The 15,974-nt window shown below is 36.1% G+C and overlaps 1 protein-coding gene across 1 annotated transcript in view; it reads left to right on the top strand.

Moving 5' to 3' along the window:
• The window catches only part of SLC9C1 (solute carrier family 9 member C1), an 86,168-nt gene extending 71,518 nt beyond the window's left edge, over positions 1-14,650 (top strand). Inside the window, exons 24-29 of the mRNA XM_033134737.1 lie at positions 1,064-1,192; positions 1,334-1,519; positions 3,037-3,163; positions 10,074-10,123; positions 12,341-12,428; positions 14,392-14,650. Of these exons, the coding sequence (XP_032990628.1) occupies positions 1,064-1,192; positions 1,334-1,519; positions 3,037-3,163; positions 10,074-10,123; positions 12,341-12,406 (558 nt within the window). The 3' untranslated portion in view covers positions 12,407-12,428; positions 14,392-14,650. The remainder of the gene's footprint in view (positions 1-1,063; positions 1,193-1,333; positions 1,520-3,036; positions 3,164-10,073; positions 10,124-12,340; positions 12,429-14,391) is intronic.
• The last annotated feature ends 1,324 nt before the right edge of the window (positions 14,651-15,974 follow it).

Genomic DNA, 15,974 nt, shown 5'->3' with positions numbered 1-15,974 from the left:
AAGAAAACAGGAAATCTTAAAATAGAGACAGATTTCTTAGCCAGGACACAAAAAGCACTAACCACAAAATGAAATATTGATAAACTAGATGTTACTAAAATTAAAATCTCTTGCTCTTTAAAAAGACACCATTAAGAATATGAAAAAAGCAAGTCATTGCCTGGGAGTGGTAAGGGGAGTTTTTCACAATGTGTTTATCTTAAAAAGGACTTGACAAAGGAATATTTAAAGAATTCTTACAACTCAGAAATAAGAAGAGAAGTTACCAAATTAAAAATTGGGCAAAGAATTTGAGCGGACACTTCACAAAGGAATATACAATGGCCAATAAACACATGAAGAAGATTCTCAATATCATTAGCTCTCAGAGAAATGCAAATTAAAATCATGATGAAGTTATTACTACATACCTACTACATTGGCTAAAAATAAAAAGACTGAATACCAAGTATTGGTGAGGATGTGAAGCAACTGAAATTCTCATATGTGGCTGGTAAGAGTGTAAAATATTACAACTCCTTCTGAAAACAGTTTGGCGGTTTCTTATAAAGTTAAACACACACATAACCTATTACCCAGCAATCTCACTCATCAATACTTACCCAAAAGAAATAAAAACCAGCATATAAAATGTCTTCTACATTCATAGTAGCTTATTCCTGATAGCCATTAGTCTGTTGTTAACAACAGCATTTTATTGTAGTTTAAAGTGTTTGCTCACCTCAAAGAATGTATTTTTAGAAATACTTAACATCTTTAGTTAAAAAGATTTAGTGATTTTTGATACTTCTTTTCTATTTTTTCAGAATCTATAAGAATAATAAAGAATTTCTCTTTGGATTATGTAGTCTTTTAATATTTAGTGTGTGACATAATCACACAAATATTTTGTTACATTTCCAGTCAATAACATGAATCTTACATAATTTAAATTCTTAGTTTCAATATTTTATATATATATGTATATATATATGTAAACCTTTTATATATTTATATAAACTTTTTTTCCTTAAACCATAGGTGCACAGAATGAAATATTAAATTTATATCCTCCTTTTTCCAGACATGTTTTATTCCCAAAAATCACTTGTATGAATCTTTTGAACAATGTCCTCACATTGAATATAACATGTGGCGAAAACTTGGACTTTCTGTTACTGCCCAAAAGATCAGGGAACATTTATCTTATGAGGTAAGACGTATTTATGTAAACTTGTCCTTCTCTCCTGGTGGAATTAGTTGCATTAAAGTATTGTTAGACATTAAATAGTTAGGAATTTATATTAAACTTTATAAACAAACAGTGGACTATGAAATTGTATTTTTCTTATAGGATTGGTCCTACAAGATGCAACTAAAGCTCTGTAACATTCATGTAAAAGATATCCCAAAGAACACCAAGATTGATATCTATGATGAAAATGCAATTTATGTCATCCTCATGCATGGAGCTGTAGAAGATTGTCAGTTACGAAAAGCTTATAAGGCACCTTTCTTAATTCCTATAACATGCCATCAGGTAAAAAAATATTGATTCATGTCTTCAGGTCAATATGCCATATGTCCAACAATGTATTAATATTAGAAAAATTGTCACTTTTCCATCTTCTCATCATCTCCCTTTCCTATACCACTCCATAAACACTTACACACACACACATACACACACACATAGCACATGAATCCTAAGTTAATTGATTGCTTTGGCATTGATTAGCCCAAACAACAAGCTATTTCTGTTCAATATCAATGAAGCAGGCCAACCTTGTATACTTTGTCCATGATTAGATTTTGTTGCAGTTGTAAATATCAAAAGAGGGCCTATTAATTTCATTTACACATTGCAAAAGACCACATTCTCTGGACTGCATCAAGAGTACTCTAGAAAGGTTCTGCCAGTCCCATGTTGAACTGAGTACCAGTGGTATTTCCCCAGCTACTCTGAAAGGGAATGTAAAAGTAAAAGATATTTCATATTTAAGGTGTCGAGTTTTCTTCCAATCAAAATGAGAAGCTATGCCACATGAAGAAGGAAGGAAAGAAGACTTTGTGTGTGTGTGCGTGTGTGTGTGGGGGGGGGCAGGTGTTTGTGTATGTTGGAGTAGAATAAGAGAGGTACATATTTAGAGGAATCAGGGAACAAATAAAATACAACTAGAGAAAGTAAATTGAAAAAAGGACCTAGAATTAATTAAATTTGGCACGTATGTTTAAAGCAACTATTATATGACAGGAACAGTGCTAGATGACAAAATGATCATGACAAATGAAACTGCAACTTGCCCTCAAGAGCGTCTAAACCAAGTGGAAAGAAACATATATAAATATATTAAATAAAACAGTTACAGCTATGATAGAAGTACTTACAAGGTATATCTGAGACACAAGAAAAGCATGAGGTGGGGATAAGAGGAATCCTCAGGTGAGAAATGGTTACAAGAAAATTTTCTAAGTGGAACGCCACCAGCACCAATGTGATGCTTCATGAAGGGAAGTGAAACATTATTCTTAATTTGGTGCTCCCTACCTCTACTCTTGAATATATAATAACAGAACTTTGGTGTGAGTGCTGGTTGGGAATTTAGGTGGACAAGCAAGTGATTCTCAAGGGAGCCCAAAACCTGCCCAAATTTGTCAGCTCTCTTGGGCATAAAGTTTGAAAACAACCACAACACAAGGTTGAAGAATTTCCTGAACTCCATTGATTTTTAAACTATCTGCCACATTAAAAACAAAACAAAACAAAACCTCTCTGGATGGTATTTTAAAGGGTCATTGATGATTAATTCTTGATAATTTTTCTCATTTGTAGGAGAAATGAACAAAACATTTAAAAAATCAATGAAATTACATGGAATATTGACTTTCACAATACCAACAAGTCCACATATTTTAAGATATCTCCTAATATCTACTGATGTTTTCAATTTTTCAGATGCAGACATTTAGAGAGGGCCTGAGATAATAACTTACCAGAGAAACATTTAATTGTCTGCTATTTACCCAGAAGTTAACTTATATTCTGTCACCTTACAGATACAAGGTACTGAAGATTTCACAAAGGTAATGATTGTTCAAACTGCTATTGATGTGAAAAAATTTGAATGGAACACTAGAAAGGATGTGCCCTCACACGAACGGCATGTTTCAGCACGATCAGTATGTGAGTTGTATTTCTTTAAGCAATTAAGAACTTACTTTCCATTTATAAAATAGCCATATGTGCATTTGGAAATTGTTGTATGCATTCTCCTAGAGTATTGAGGAATCCTTTTAACTGCCGTATTTCATATTCAATGAATAAATTCAGACTGAGAATATCTAAGTTATAGTTAGAAATGATTCTATATTTTATCTATAAGAATAAACATGTATAATTATCAAAATAATATGAAAAATGATTAAAAAGGGAATTTGTAGTTCTTCCCCCAAATTGAGATATTTTATATAGTAGCATTAATAAAAATAGTGTTGTGCTGTCTGAACAGCAGAGATATAAATCATTGGAACTGAACAGATATCCTTGATATAAAGCCTATTCTTCATACAAAATTTCTCATGATAAAATGGAATCATAACATAAAGGATTCTTTCATAACTACTATTAAACCATTGATTAACAAAAATTCATAAACACAGACAACAGTTTAGTGGTTACCAGAGGGTAAGAGGGAGGGAGTGAGGTAGAAGAGGGTAAACGGGGTCAAACATATAGTGAAGGAAGGACATTTGATTTTGGGCTGTGAGCACACAATGCAACATATAGTTGATGTATTTTAGAATTGTACACTTGAACCTATATAATTTTATCAACCAATGTCACTCCAATAAATTTAATAAAAATTTTTGAAACATAAGTTTGAGGTAGATTAAAAAATTGAATAGTAAAGAATTAAATGATGGAACTAAATAATAATAGAATTTAATATTTATTGTTTCACTAAAGAGGAAATAATATCCTAATTAAGAAACATATAAATTAATTTTAAAATTCTGAGTTTCAATAAAAGTATTACTACTCCAGAGATCAGCAAAAGATAATTCACAGAGTAAAATTTACTTTAAAAACAAAATGTAGAGAACAGATCCAAGATGGCAGAGCAGATAAATATTGTACCTGCTTTCTTCCATGAACACATTAAAATTACAATGAAATTATAGAACAATCAACCTGGAGAATCACCTGAAGTCTAATTGAACAGAAGTTTTATAACTAAGGATATAAAGAAGAAACAATTTCAAGACTGGAAGGAGGGGCAGAGACTTGAAACCAGCTACCTCCAAACCTCCATGTTGTGGTTGAGAACCAGGAAAAATATTGCAGCCATGGAGGATCCTCCCAGAGGAGTGAGGGACCCCAGCTGCAAATCAGTCTCTCCAGCCTGGAGTACTGGTGCCAGGCAAAGGAACCCTCACAACATCTGACTATGAGAAACAGTAGGGATTCCCACCATCCAACTGGGATGGAAGGCTGTGGAAAACCCAGAAATCCTCTTAAACAGCCCATGCATAGACTCTCACTCACAGGCACTCACTTATCTTGGGCTCCGGCTGAGGGACCGTAACTCGGGGGTGCCAGAGACATATAGGAGGGAGACTGAGGTGTGTGGCTTTCTAGTGAGGGTTAGAAGACAGCCACCATCATCCCTGTGTGGGGTTCTTCTCCCATACAGCTGACAGGCAGGTACCATCTTTTCTGTGTTGAGCCCTCCCCTACAGGCCAAATCTGAATTTGATTGGCCTCATGAGCTCTGCTTTACTCTTCTGACTCACTGTGACTTAGCCCCACACAACTCGCCCAACACCAGAGGCACTTTCTCCATGAGCAGATAGCCCTGCCCAGATTGCACTCTTTCTTGGAAAACTCTTAGAGTCCACAGGTCCTAGGTGGGCAGCAACTGGCCTTAGAGTGCTCTGAGACTTTTGCTGAGCAGCTCCAGCCTCAGCACTGACACCAAACCAGAGTCTGCATTAAACTGGTGACCACAACTTTTCTCCCTCTAGTAACTCCCTGAGCCCCACCTCACCCAACTTATGTACCTGCACAAGGCTTTATAAGGGGCGGAACCTTAAGGGAGTTGGCAGGTGGCAGCAGTCCTCTGGGTGTCCCAGCAGAGCTACTGCAGGCCCCGTATTGGTGTCAGATATCTTCAGTCCACAGCATGGCCTCTCCCATCTCCCTCCAGGGTTAGCATGGGCAGCAAACAACTGTGGATCACTTTGTAGCTCCTACCAGGTAGTCCTGGGCCAGTCACAGGCAGTGGATAACCTGGACCTGTACCAGAGACCCTTGCAAGGAGCCCTAGAATCAACATACATGGAGGTTGACTCATACCACAGCAGAGCACTGCCCAATTAGTCCCACAAGCAGCACACACAAGAGCAGTCTCAACAGGCACCAGAACCCGTTAGGGTGAATCCCACTCAGTGGGCTAAGCCCACCACACAGCAGCCTGTAATCCATGGACATGGCTAAACCCCACAGCCCGTCAGCCTAAGGGTTAATCCCACCCATTAATGTGCCAATGGCAATCCGTTGAGACTCTTAAGGCTCAACTATAACAGGAGGGCACACACAACGCATGCAAGGGACACTCCTGGAGCACCCAGAGCAGGTGACCAGGGAGACTGTGTCAGGAACCCGCAGGACACCTACTATATAAGGCTACCCAGTCAAGACTGAGAGATGTAGCAGATCTACTTAATACATAGAAACAGAGAGGCAGCCAACATGAGGAAACAAAGAAATACATCCCAAATGAAAACAACATAAGAAAAATCCTGAAAAAGAACTAAGTGAAATGAAGGCAAGCAATCTACCAGAGACAGAGTTCAAAACAATAGCTATAAGGATGTTCAAGGAAATTAGTGAGAACTCCAACAGAGAGATAACAAGCATAAAAAAAGGGCATAAAAACCATAAAAAAGAATCAGTCAGAAGTGAAGAATACAATAACTGAAATGAAGAATACATTAGAAGGAATCACCATCAGGCTACATGAAGCAGAGGATCGAATTGGCAATTTGGAAGACAAAGTAGCAGAAAACACCCAATTGGAATAACAAAACAGAGAAAACAATATAAAAAAATAAGGATAGTTTAAGAGACATCTGGGATAACATCAAGTGTAACAAAATTAATATCATAGCAATACCATAAGGAGAAGAGAGAAAGCAAGAGATTGAAGAAATAATGACTGAAAACTTTCCTAACCTGGAGAAAGAAATAGACACACAAGTTCAGGAAGCACAGAGAGACCCAAACAAGGCCCATACCAAGACCCATTATAAGTAGAATGACAAAGTTTAAAGACAAAGAGAAAATCCTAAAAGCAGTAAGAGAAAGGCAGCTAGTAAATTATAAGGGAGTTCCCATAAGATTGTCAGCTGATTGTTCAACAGAAATTTTGCAGGCCAGGAGGAATTGGCACAAAACATTCAACATGATAAAAATCAAGGACCTACAGCCAAGATTATTCTCAAAGCTATCATTTAGAATCGAAGGACAGATAAAGAACTCCCAGACAAGAAAAAAGCTAAAGAAGTTCATCACCATTAAACCAGTATTACAAGGAAAATTAGAGGGACTTCTTTAAGATGGAAAAAACAGCTAGATTGGGGGGGAGGGGGAGTAGGGGGGATGAAGGAGAAGGTGAGGGGATTAGAAAGCTCAGTCGGTAACCACAAGATTGCTACAGGGATACAAAAGTTAATTAAGGGAATGTAATCAATGATGTTGTAAAGATTTTGTAGGGTATCTGATGGACACTTGTCTCATTAGGGAGACCACTTCAGGGATGATGTAAATGCCTGATCAATGCACTGTACACCTGAAGCTGAACAGTAATGAATGTCAACTACAATTATATATATATTTACATATATATATAAATAGTTACAAGACGCAGAGTACAGCATTAGGAATAGAGATAGTGGAAATGTAATGGCTCTGTGCGACGTCAGAGGGGTAGTGGATGGAGGGAGGGGGTTGTTACTGTGTGATGGATATAAATGATAAATCTCTAACTATTACATGATTTGTGCACCTGAATGTAATTTTTAAAAATGTTTAAAAAAAGATGGAAAAAACAGAAGATCAAAATTATGAATAATGAAATGGCAGTAGCTGCATATCTATCAATAATTACTTTCAATGTAAATGGATTAAATGCTCCACTCAAAAGACATAGGAGGGCTGGATGGATAAGAAGACAAGACCCTGACATATGCTGCCTACAAGAGAGTCACTTCAGATTGAAAGACATACAGAGACAGAAAATAAAGGTATGGAAAAAGATATTTCATGAAAATGGAAACAAACAAACAAAAACAAAAACAAAAAGCTGGAGTAGCAATACTGATACCAGACAAAACAGACTTTAAACAAAGACTATAACAAGAGACAAAGAAGGACCTACTAATCCCACTTCAGAGTATTTATCTAAAGACAGCCAAATGCTACTTCAAGGGAATGTGGGCATCCATATGTTCACTGAAGCATTTATTCCAATGGCTAAGATGTGCAGGCAGCCTGAGTGTCAATGGAAGAATGGCTATATGTATGGAATATATATATATATATATATATATATATATATATATATATATATTCCATATATGCAATGGAATATTGCTCAGCCATGGAAGGGAATGGCTTCTTGCCATCTGTGGAGGCATGGATGGACCTGGAGGGTACTGTGCTGAGTGGAGTGTAAGACAGAGAAAGACAGATGCAATGTGATTTCACTTATATGTGAAATCTAAAGAACAAAATAAACAAACAAAACAGAAACAAACTCATAGACACAGAACATTTTCATCGTTGCCAGATGAAAGGGGAGCTCAGGGTGAGTGAAAGAGGGAAGGGATTAAGAAGTATAAATTGGTTGTTACACAGTAATAAATAATGGGGATATAGGGTATAGCATAAGGGATATAGTCGATAACATTGTAATAACTGTGTATGGTGTCAGATGGGTACTAAATTTGTTGGGGCGATAAGTAAGAGGGGTTTGGGGGGCAAGATGAAAAAGGTGAAGGAAATTATGAAATACAAAGTGGTAGTTACCAAACAGTCATGGGGATGTAAAGTAAGCACAAGGAATATAGTCAATAATATGGTAATAACTATATATAGTGCCTGGTGGGTACTAGACTAGTCAGGGGATCATTTCTCAAATTATACAAATGTCTAACCACTATGCTGTACACCAGAAATTAATATAAAATAATATTGAATGTCAACTGTAATTGAAAAATTGAAAAAGTGCAGGAAAGGTGAAAGGAAATTAGAGGTCCAAATTTCCAGGTATAAAACAGATAAGTCATGGGTATGTAATGTACAGCATAGGGAATATAGTCAGTAATGTTGTGATAGTGTGGTATGGTGTCAGATGGTTGCTGAAGTTTCCATGGTGATCACTTCTATAGGTATATAAATGTTGGAATAAAAATAGTGTACACCTGAAACTATATATATATATATATATATATATATATATATATATATATAAAATGTTAGTTATATTTTAATAAAAATCTTTTTTAAAAAGTAAGTATAATATAAAGAAAAAACTAGTGGAAAAGTAGCAGGGGCATTTGTATTCTAAACCTTCTAATTGTACACTAAAACTTTAATATAAAAAAACAAAAATTTTTAAAAAGATGAATAAATGTAAGAAAATGTTCAACACTGATAATATTTAAGGAAACAGAAATTAAATGTTTGGTCTGTTTAATTAGGTTTTTGTTTTTTAATTAGAATGCCTATTGACCAAAAAAAATGTAGTGATTCTGATATATATTCTTACTATGTTGATACCAGTACAAATTGATAAAGTAAATTTATCACAAGATTCCAAAAGCTATAAGTGTTTATATCCTTTGATTAATAACATAGTTTCTGTGTATGTGAATTATACCTCAATAAAAAGATGAATTAATATTATAATTTCTAGATATTTTTCCTAAAAAGAAAACATAAAAATGAAAATGGTAATTGAATAGTATTGATAAAAATTAGAAGTAATCAAAATGTTTAATGACAAATGAATGGTTAATGAAATTAACACCTCAATCGACACAACTGAATGCTATACAGACATTAAACTATTAATTTCCATATAGTAATTTGGAAAATGCCAATGACATATGTCAAGTAAAAATAGCAATGATGTAACAACGTGTTGCTAATTTTAAACAAATTTTATCTTTATCATGTTACAATTACAGAACTGTGAATCCATGTGGACACAGAATACTGTTATCACATGAGTCCCCACAGACATTGAGATTAGGTATAAACAGGAGAAGATGGTTTTGGAACCTTCACCATCAGCTCCTCCAACAGCCATCTCCCCTCCTCATTCTCTAAAACCGAGGCATACCAAAGTGCTAATGGTTCACCGATTATGGGAGACCTAATGGTCTCCTATTCCGGAACTTTTGCACAGTCCTTCTGTGCCTTTTGCCTGGAGCACTCTAAATATCCTCCTCCTCACATCTCCCCATTGCCTGGAACTAACTCCTTCTTATCATTTAAATCTCAGCTTCTCCAAAGAGGCATCATTGATACATTCCAAATTCATGAAATTGCCCTCTCTTCTGTGCTCCTAAAGCCCATGTATGCACATATTCCTAATTCTCCATATAGTGTTTTTGTTTGTTTGTTTGTTTGTTTGTTTGTATGTTTGATGGTCTGTCTGCTCCATTAGAATATGAACTCCAAGAAAGCTCAATCATAGCTAATTTGCTTTCTTATGTATCTCCAGTGCTTACCTGGCACTTTCAATACATATTAATATAAAAGTGTTTTGGGATGGTGGGCAATAGATGATTTTGTTTCTCTACTTTCCAAACTTTCTGCATGTTTATTACATAATATTTATAATAAAAGATTTCTAATCCTTTTATTTTAAGTGACCCTTCTTCCACCCACTAATTGTATTTACCACCAATTTCAGATCACAGGCCTGAGTGTGAGAGATTTTAACCTTGTTTAATTGGGTAGTTGAACTAATTTGAAACAGTCCATCATTTCAGTGCTTGAACTAATACAATCTTTTTTGAGCCAGCTCTAACGAAAATATGTGAAGATGTCATTCAAGGTGATACAACTTTTGAGGTAAATTTAAAGCATTATTTTTAAAAGTTTTGTTTTGGGTAAAAGAGAATCAGGAATTGATTGAAACAACCAATGTCTTTCTCTTATTCTAAATGAGTTCATTTGCTAATCATTTTGTCAATTTTGATATGAACACTTTTTTAAGCTCAGGGTACAACAGAAATTGTATTTATATATTTTTGTTAATATTAGAGAAGCAACAAAGTTCAGGAGATGCCAGAATATTCTTCTTGAATCATGTTAGCAACCAGGTATTACCAGAGTGGCTACTGTTGTTGTATATGAGCCGTTCCAGTTCTCTGCCTTGTGCTGAAACTCTGACTGGTCTGAAGTCTTTATAGCTATCTCAGCTATGGACCTGGGATCTTCCAAGCTGAAAGCCGTTTGCTTCTGTTTTCTCAATGCCTGTCACAAAGCAGGAGCTCGATAATCTAATTTACCCTGGGCTGACCTAAGCTATTCAGAAAGTCCCATAAATGTTGATTAATTTCAGTGTCCACTATGAAATTAGATAGGTCACTTGGGGATCTTCAAAACCCTGGGCCAACTTTGCAACAAGATCCCAAGTTGTGAAACACTGTAGAGCCCTGACAATGAAACTGGAGCAAAGAGAAATAGAGTGGAAGTACCTCACTACAGCCACACCAGCCTGCCTGTGGACTGGATCTTAGGGAATTCCAGATGGAATACTTTATTTTTAATTCCAGTCTTTGCTGTGCTGTTTGTGTTACTCCAGAAGATGCTGATTATAATACCTGAGAAATGTCTGGTACATATACACAAGGCAGAGATTTGCGTATTTGGTTGTTAAAAATACGTTTTACATCAATTAAGTCCATTTGTTCTATTAGCACTAGGCATAAAACTCTGAAAGCACATGTTCCTTCTCCCCCAAATCTCTCCTCACAAGTATATGTTGAATGATAGTGACTTTAGGTTCTGTGAGGGAAGTTGAAGGTGTTCTTCTCAAGCCCACCTGTAACTCAAACGTGTCCAAGTTCCCTGGCCTTCAAGAGGCCAGAATTCTTCTTTACTATGCAAGTTCCCATCCTGCATAAAAGAAAGAGGTGCACTCCCTTCTGAAGTATTTTGGAGTCTTCCTGGGGAAGCTTTTCCTCAAACCTTCCCTGGTTGTTGCTTGTTACCTGAAACTCCTGACCCAGTAGCATAGGGGCTAAGAGTGGGGTGCTGGCATGAGACTCTTGGGTTTCCCTCCTGTTTCCAACATTTACTAGCCATGTGACCTTGGACAAATTTCTTAACCTGTCCTAGCCTCATTTCCCCATCTGCAAAACAAGGCTAACAACAATACCTATTTCACAGTGCTGCTGTGGAGATTTAAAAAATGCAAAGTACACTGTATAGTATTTGGCACATAACAAACAGTCCAGACACATAATTTCTATTATTCTCTGTTAACCCCATTTTATCATTGAAAACTACCTCTCCAAACTTCTTTGGCTCTCCCTGTATTAATTTTCTTAAAAATATGGACATCGTCACCTCCCAACACAGTTGTTGCTAAAGACTAGGAAATAACAAAGGAAAATTACAAAGAAAAAAAGAAAAAAATGATGAGGAGAACAGTTAAGATAAAATATTAAATGGCTTCTAAAGTCTACTGATTAGGCCTTCCTTCTCTTTAGGCCTCGCCTGCTGCCAAGCTTGTAGAGATAGCTTAATAGCATATTTTGGGGAATAGAGGGATATTAATGCTCTCCCTGTACCTATGCCCCCAAAGTGCTACTTTCTCATAATTTAAAAAAAAAATGGTTGCATGATAATTGTAAACATAGAGGAAATAGTGTGAACGTGAGAGATAGTCCCTTAAATGGTAGAAACATCAGCCAGTGAGACACACAGAGAAGATTATCAAATTGCCTTGTTTAGTAGATGCTTTTTCTCCCTGATGTTAGATGCTGGCTATGTTTCTGGACCAGCTCTCTTCCCACTCCCCACAAACCCTTTCCTCCACCACAACCCCAGGATTATGGTTTTACCTTTACATAATGAGAAGGCCTGTCAGAACGTTAAACAGCTCCTCACAAAAAAGTGTTTTGGTCCCCAGGACTAAGTGCACATTGCTGTCACCACCAGAAGTGTCACTTCTTGGTCCCCTGCTCTGCAGACCAGATGTGATACCAGCCCTGCTTATATATGCCTGACTCTCATTAAGAGTCTCAGAATTGAACTGTTATCTCTTGTCTCAATTTATAGACTCAACAGTCTACAAAACTACTTGGTAGTGTCACAGAGAAGACGAGCATCTATGAGAACACCTAGAATAAACCTAGATGAAATCCTGGTAAGCTGCTGCAGTTTCTTCATCATGCTCAGGAGCTCACCTGTTCCTGGAGCTACAGACTGAAGCCAGAAGTTCATTAGCAGTTTGGGTGACAGTGTGAATTATATACCACTTTCCACTATTCATTATTTGCAATACAATCATTTCCACTAGCCAGTTGATTCTTCTAATGACACTATATCTACATTTTATTTTGGAAAATTAACTCTGAAATAAGATTCCTTAATCTAGATTTCTGAAAACTTTATAGACTAATGGTTTCCTCTCTATTCTTCCATTTAATCTCACATGCAACACAGCTGCTCCCAATTTGGCAGGTCATTTTTCAAGCTGCCATGTACTGTGGAAGATATAAACAGGCAATAATTATGACTTCAGCCTTTCAGAGTTTATATTCTAGTTAAGGAGACAAAACATGTCAGGAGGCAATTGCATAGTAATGCAAGATAGTGCCAACTGAAGTTGTAAGAATTCAAAAGAGAAACCGCTGGCTACTGAGCGTGAACAAAGTCTTTGTGGTGAAAGAAAGAGGATGTTCAGAATAGTGGACGTGAAATCAAAACTTTTTGGGGAAGAAGAAATAGACCAGTCTGGCTGTTTATTGTTCAAATGTGGCATCTATGGGGAATATTTGTGTATATGAAACAAATATTTCTTTATATGACTATGTTACATAGAGCATAACACACTGGGTTTTAAAAAATGACCTTTAGATAAATCATTTCATCTCCATTTAAAAAATGTTTAATCTTGCATGCCATGTCCTATGACAAAGACCGTACTTAAAAAAATAGATTTAAAGACTAAGAATACACTATGAAAAAGTATTTGCAATATGATCAATATCTTTACCTGGAAAAATGTATATAAAATGATAAGGAAAACATTATGATTCCAATAGGCAAACTTATGAACAGCCAATTCAGGGAAAAGACAATACCCAGAATGTGAGAAAATTAGAAATGCAAATTTAAACAAGAATAATGTATTAACATTTGCTTTTTATAATTAAAAATTTTTATTCAATGGTAACATCTATGTCCTTGCTTTTATCTGAAATTGATAAAAAATGGAGGGATACTTGTTTTCTCATATTTTCTGGTAGAAGAGTAAAAGGAATTTGTAACAAAAGTCATAAAAATGTTCACACACTTTGACTCAGTGATTTTGCTATCCAAAGAGAATAACCCAATACAGTAGACATATATATGTACCAAATGTCCAGAGCAATATTTCTAATAGAAAAAAATTAAAAAGAGCTCAGCGTCCAACAATAACAAGGTATATATACATTTTCACTGTAGAACAACCATACAAGGAAACATCATACAACCATTAAAAAAATTGGTTGCATAGTGCCATGTAAAATATAAGAAGGAAAAGCAAAGCTGTACATATTTTTTTAACATGAAAAAAGGCTAAAAAAGATCAATCTGAATAATTCAGTTAGGTTTTGTTCACCTCTCTTATTTTATATGGTTTTATTATTCTCACAATGAAAAACTTGATTGTAAAACTATTGAGTATATTCACATATAAATTATTTGAAAGCTGTCTGTTCCTTTCTACCACACTTTACACTCAGCAGTCACAGTGCTATGAAGGAGAGTGAGAATAACCAGAGCTGAAACTGGATGAGTGATAATGGCTTCAGTCAGTGTTTCCTACATGGAAAACCCTCCTCCTGACAATCCGTGAACTCCTTTGTCCAGTTCGTTCCTCAGGCCCAAGTGGCTTCTCAGACTCTTGACTCCCAGTTTAAATCACGCTGCCTCCGTTTTATGAATGATGAGTGATTCACACTCACTTGCTCAGTTTTCCTTCCTGAGGCCATAATGGCTAAGAGATGTTTCTTGTGGGAATGAAACTGACCCTCTAGTACATCCTGTTCTGGATTGTAGCTCAATGTTGAAAGATTCCAACGCACTTATGTGTTTTCTTTTTTTCTTGCCACTTCTGTTAGGAATGGTTGACAACCCTGTTTTGAAGACTGAGGCATGTATTATTTGCTGTTGTCACGAGAGGGAGCAACTTCAAGCTGGGTCCTGTGTGGATACTCTTGGTGCCTCATGGAAAGAAGTTTGGACCTTGCAACCATTCCTTTAAAAATACATCTTTTTCTTTCCCGAATTTCCTTGATTTAAAATATCTATTACTTTAAACATCGAAAACATCTCAGAAAAATCTTAGAGTAAGTTTTAGTTTTAGAGCCAGAAAAGAAGCTTATGCCACCTACATAGTTTGCCTATTGCTCTTAGTTTGATTCACATTATGAAAAATGAAATGATATTAAAATGTGCTTGCAGTATTGCTCTTAAATCAAGTATTGATTTGTGTCATTTGTTGTGTTTCACCTATCTTTGGAGTGCTCAGTGAGTTGAGATAGTAAAGAATGGAAACCGATTTAGACTGAACCATAGAACTCAGATCTAAATGAAACTTCCAGTGTCCATTTTGTTCACCATTATATTTATAACAATGATCACAATGCCTGGCACATAAGTTTTTAAAATAGTCTTAACAGTTAAGAATTTTTGTGTGCTGGGGTGGCCGCTGAGCTCAGTTGGTTAGAGCGTGGTGCTGATAACACCAAGGTTGCTGGTTTAATCCTCGCATGAGCCACTGTGAGCTGCGCCCTCCTTAAAAAAAAAAAGAATTATTGTGTGCTTTCTGTATGTTATATGTACAACAAATGCTATACAATTACAAACTTATGTAATGTTCACAACAACCACATAAAGTAGGTACTATTATTCCCAATTGACAAATGAATCAACTGAAAGAGTGAGTGTAATTTGCCAAAAATCTCACAGCTACTCAGAAGCAGAGCAGAGATTTGGCAATGAGCTTGTGATGAACTATTATACCACATACCTCTCTAGTATGGTAAGTGCTAAATAAGTATCTGAAGAATTAATAAAAGATTAAATATAGTCTTTAGGATTATACTTCCACCATGGGTCAAGAAATCTGAATGCTATTCCAAACTTTGTTCTTGCTGCAACTGGTGGGACGTACATTTTCATAAGCCAAGTATAGAGACTCCATTCACAAAACGTCCTTGTGGAGAAGACAGTTTGTTCCTATTGAAAAAGTCAAATCAAACTGCTATCATCTCTCTCCAAAACTAATCACTAGTTTTGCTTTTTTTTTCCAGCGTTAATTACAAGGCAGCTCTTTTAGTGTTTGAGGGATCCCATTATTGAGTACCCTTCCACTCCTGAGCTCTGAACCAACTGAAGATTAAAATAAAGGATTAAGACAGCTGGAGAATGAAACACACACACACACACACACACACACACACACACACACACCCTTTATTAGTCGCTGAGCTGACATGGAGAACATGATTGTCCATTCTGACTCCCAGAATTGGACAGATTAACCACTATAGGCATTTATCATTAACTTTACTGCATGTCTTAGAACAGCAGAAAAAGTGCAAGATATCTAAGGGCAATTTCATTCCCAATAGAAATCAGGAAGAAGGGGCTGGACAAAGAATGCCCAGATTCTGTGTCCGAATTCATCAACCCGATCACT

Source organism: Rhinolophus ferrumequinum, chromosome 2 (genome assembly GCF_004115265.2).
Source record: "Rhinolophus ferrumequinum isolate MPI-CBG mRhiFer1 chromosome 2, mRhiFer1_v1.p, whole genome shotgun sequence".
Lineage (NCBI taxonomy): Eukaryota > Metazoa > Chordata > Mammalia > Chiroptera > Rhinolophidae > Rhinolophus > Rhinolophus ferrumequinum.
This window is presented reverse-complemented; position numbering and strand designations above follow the sequence as displayed.